The 4211-nt window shown below is 44.1% G+C and overlaps 1 protein-coding gene across 1 annotated transcript; it reads left to right on the top strand.

Annotated features, from left to right (window-relative positions):
• Positions 1–570: 570 nt before the first annotated feature.
• On the top strand, positions 571–2963 carry LOC147444118 (uncharacterized). The gene has a single exon (XM_086527791.1). The coding sequence runs from the start codon at positions 607–609 to the stop codon at positions 2608–2610; it is 2004 nt and encodes a 667-aa protein (XP_086383917.1). The 5' UTR covers positions 571–606; the 3' UTR covers positions 2611–2963.
• The last annotated feature ends 1248 nt before the right edge of the window (positions 2964–4211 follow it).

The following is a 4211-nucleotide window of genomic DNA, read 5'->3' as shown; positions in this document are numbered from 1 at the left end:
CCATTTGGGGCTCAACCTCTGCTCCACCAACAAATATCGAGCACATAACGACACTCGCTCATATTTCTGGCCTCTGCTCACCTATTGGTTTGAGCACATCAAGCTGCTGCTTCTTTTCCTGTTATAAAGCTCGCCAGAGTACTTGCTGGCCGACTGGCTCTTTAAAACCAGGCCTTGATTTTTTTGCCAAAGATGGGTGTCCACCTTAGCACATGTCCTTGAAATTGGTTGGCTAACTGGCGGACTCCTCTTATGCGCTCACACTAAGAGTCGATCCAATTGTTCTTGTGGAGTGACCATCCATTAGCAAACGGGACTACGCATACATGCTGCCCATTCAAGCTTGTGAAGGTATTGACATTGTCAACTTGCTCCAACCTATAAGGTCCTCTCCCGCCAATTGAATCAGAGGCGTTCTCATTGAAAGAAGTTTGGTAGGGCGAGAGAATCGGAACGAACGAAGAACGTTTTGCTCTTTTTGATCGAAAATGGGGACGAACGGCTCTCATGTGACAGGGCAAAGTTGCTTGGAAAAGCTACCTAGCCTATTTATAAACTGGACGCGTCGAGGTCGAGGGCGAGAGGAAGGTTTTGCTGTGCACAGACATGTGGAAAGATCTGAGGGAGGTTTCACTGTTGCACAGGTATCTTTCACAGGAGGCAACCGCAAGCGGGCGAAAAAGGTCAGAGAAAAGAGCACGTCTGATGAGGAAGCTGGAGCATATCGGAATCTACGACACGCATTGGGACTCAAACTATGCCCTCTACTACCAACAAGCCCGCAACTCCTTAATCTCCGCCAGGTATCCATCTACACCCAACTCCTCACACCCATCGCCGATTACTCCGCTGCGCATGCAGCCTGTTGTTGATCATCATACTGTGCATCAATATGTGTGCAATACATCTACAACTTGCTTCTTTCCAGACCACCTTCTCTTGATGATCTTCGCCAGATTACCCTTGGTAGCTGTAGTCAAGCTCCGCATGCTCAATCATTCCTGGCATAAGACGCTCCAGAGCAAAGAGTTTCTCCGAACATGGGATCAATGCAACAAGCAGAAACAAGCGGAAGAGTGTTGGCTTGTGATGGGAATGCATACAACTGGCAGTTCCAACACTTTTGCCAAGCAATTTGTGGTGTATAGTACATCAAACCTTCAAGATCATCCATTCACCTTGCCCCTCTCTCCCTTGCTCCGTCCGCTTCTTGGGTGTGATGGCGAGAATGTGCGCTTTTCTGTCAATGATTGGAACTTTCTATCCCCTTCCGGTTTCCTCTTGGCTGGTGATGGTCCTCTTTTATGTGCCATCATCAAACAGCAATATACTTGCAAGAGGCACAGACAATCGGCCGGGGTTCCCTACTCTCATCAATGTATTTTTTCTTGTGCAGGCAGGTCCAGGTTCAATCGTAAACAAGGCAAGCTCTTTCGTGAGAGAATCGTGGTATTTAATCCTCTGACAGGTGATTCTAAGATTTTGCCAAAACCCTCAAAAAACTTCTACTTCTGGAGCAACCGCAATTCTCTTTCTATGCTGTTTGACAAGTCCTCATTGTCCTATAAAGTAATTCTTAGCCTTTTCCACTTGACGTATGCTGTGATCTATGACTCTCTCACAAATGCCTGGGAAGAGCTGCCACACCTGGGTAGATATTCGCTTGGACACTGGGAGCCTAGTATTCAGAAACATGAATTGTCCTCTGATATGCAAAATGCGGATCTGTTCTGTATAGTGCCGTGGCTAGATGATAACAACCTCCGACCTTTTATTTGTGGCTTCAACATACGTTCTCATCAATGGAGTTGTGTCAGCTTGCCTGCCGAGCTGCTACGCACACTTGATTGGAGAGGTTATCCATTGATGCGTGACAAAGACATGCTCGAGAATGACATAAGGATGCTAAAGAAATGTTGCAAGGTAATGAGAGTGAATGATTGTGTTGTCCTCGTCTCTCAGCTGAGGAACAAAGAGCATTATTGCCCAACGTTGCAAGGGTTCGAGGTGTTTCAATTGGACAAGTCATCTGACAATTGGGTGCGAGTGGCAAGAACTCCTCCAGAATTATGGCAAAATCCAGGCAATTCACATCTTTATCACTACTGGAAGTTTCCACGTGAGGATTGTGCCATTTCCGACAGTGATATTGAAGTTACATGCGGATGTTCAAGGTCTCGACATTATGACTTGCAAACCTTCACTATTGACGAACTATGTGAGTTAAGTGATGAAGATCAAAATCTAGCTGATGACAAGTGGCTGAGTGATCCGGATTCATTATATCTTTATCTTGACACGGATAATGACGATCCAGTGACATCATCGATGTGGGCAAGCTCCAAGTACCATGATGGTGAAATTGCCGGCGGGGAATTTCTTTATGGTGAAGTGACTTTCACCAATGTAGGAAGTCTCATATGCATGACATGTATGGATCATGTAGATAAAAGTGCAGGGGACATGGCTTCTATATTTGAAGGAAGATGTCCACTTCCTCTTGTGTATGATCTTGATAAAAATACATGGCAGCTTCTGCCAGCCAACCATGAGAAAGTAAACTTTATGGGTCTCTTTTCATTCAAGCCGTCAGTGAAGTCTCAGATGTGAAGTCATAGGAGTAGCTTCAGCCCAAGTTGCTCTTTGTAATTACGACTGCGTCCAGGGAGAATAAAGAGTCGTCATTGAGGGTAGATGAGAAGCCTCGCTGCAAGACAACTCCTTTTGCCATGCAAAGACCAAGGCAGCGGTTAATACGAGTATGAGAAAAATCACTTCAACGAGCCCGATGCGAAAAGATGAGAGATCATCAACCCCTTGAACATTTTGCGTTCATTTTCTTTGAACATTTTGCGTTCATTTTATCTATTCAATTGAGAAAGGATAAATTCAAGATGATGAGGATTGACCTTTGCTTATGCCTTCCAATTCGCTTGCCTGAAATTTGGTCCGTGCCATTCTCTACCGGTTTTTCTTTTTAGTTTATGCATGACATTTCAGGCACACAAGAGTCGACGCGAACATGTCTCTCTCTCTCTCTCTCTCTCTCTCTCTCTCTCTCTCTCTCTGGATAAGTAAGTATGTCACCCAGTTCCTTACTGGTGAGTAAGCTTTCTAAGCCTAAAGTATCTTAAGCATTTCAAGCACCTTAGTCAGCAAGCACGACAAGCACCTTAATCAGCAAGCACGACAAGCACCTCAAGCTTGGGCCGGGTTCCCATCTAAAGCTCAGTCGTAGCTTGCCTAAAGTCTTACGTCTAAGGACTTTTAACACTAACTTTTGGAGGTCTTTAATGAAACTAACCCTAAGGTCTTTCAAGATCATTTCTTTTTGATAGACCATATCCCATTTGGACCCATTGACTAGTTGGATTTTTTTTCAATATTCTTGATAAATACAATGCATCCAACAAATGAAAAAATACTAACACTTATTGCATGAAGCACAATTTTACTAGCTGCTAAAGAAAAAGGCACTGATTTTGAGGAGACTTTACTCTTGTTCATTGTATGCCAACAAATAGTCCTATTTGTCTATTATGGTTAGCATATCCACCGTTTGGATGATGAAATTGCTTTTCTAAATGGTGATTACATGCCAACTTTTGCGATTTTGTTTATAAGGGTCAAGAAACCAAGGGTTGAACAAGCACTACTTGCTTGCTATGAGAGAATTCATGCCCGGATGCTCACGTTTTTTGCCAATAGTTCAACTAAGCCAAGATCCCATCTACTTTTTGAAATCCAAAGCTAGGGTGTCCCCAACTCTCTCTCTCTCTCTCTCTCTCTCTCTCTCTCTCTCTCTCTCTCAAGGTCTATATTCTAACTCTTGTTTTCGTTTATTCTCCCACATTAAATGATCAGTTTAATATGAGAAAATCATTTGGGTTAGTTAGATGTTAAAATTTATGACATAGGACCTTAGGCAAGCTAGGGCTAAGATTGAGGTGGGAACCCAACCCAAGCTTGAGGTGCTTGTCGTGCTTGCTGACTAAGATGCTTGAGGTGCTTGTCGTGCTTGGCTGATTAAGGTGCTTGAGGTGCTTGTTATGTTTTATGACTAACGTGCTTGAGGGGCTTCATGACTAAGGTGCTTAAGGGGTGAGGTGTTCCAAAGTCAACAGGGATCGTACACAAAGGGGGGGTGAGCCCTACAAGTAGGGGAAAGCGAGCGAGAAAACACACACACACACACACACACACACACACAC

Source organism: Adiantum capillus-veneris, chromosome 13 (assembly GCF_014529385.1).
Source record: "Adiantum capillus-veneris isolate H3 chromosome 13, ASM1452938v2, whole genome shotgun sequence".
NCBI classification, from domain to species: domain Eukaryota; kingdom Viridiplantae; phylum Streptophyta; class Polypodiopsida; order Polypodiales; family Pteridaceae; genus Adiantum; species Adiantum capillus-veneris.
This window is presented reverse-complemented; position numbering and strand designations above follow the sequence as displayed.

Bases quoted from the DNA above. Each gene is read 5' to 3' on its own strand.
- LOC147444118 (XM_086527791.1), top strand. From the start codon at position 607: ATGTGGAAAGATCTGAGGGAGGTTTCACTGTTGCACAGGTATCTTTCA.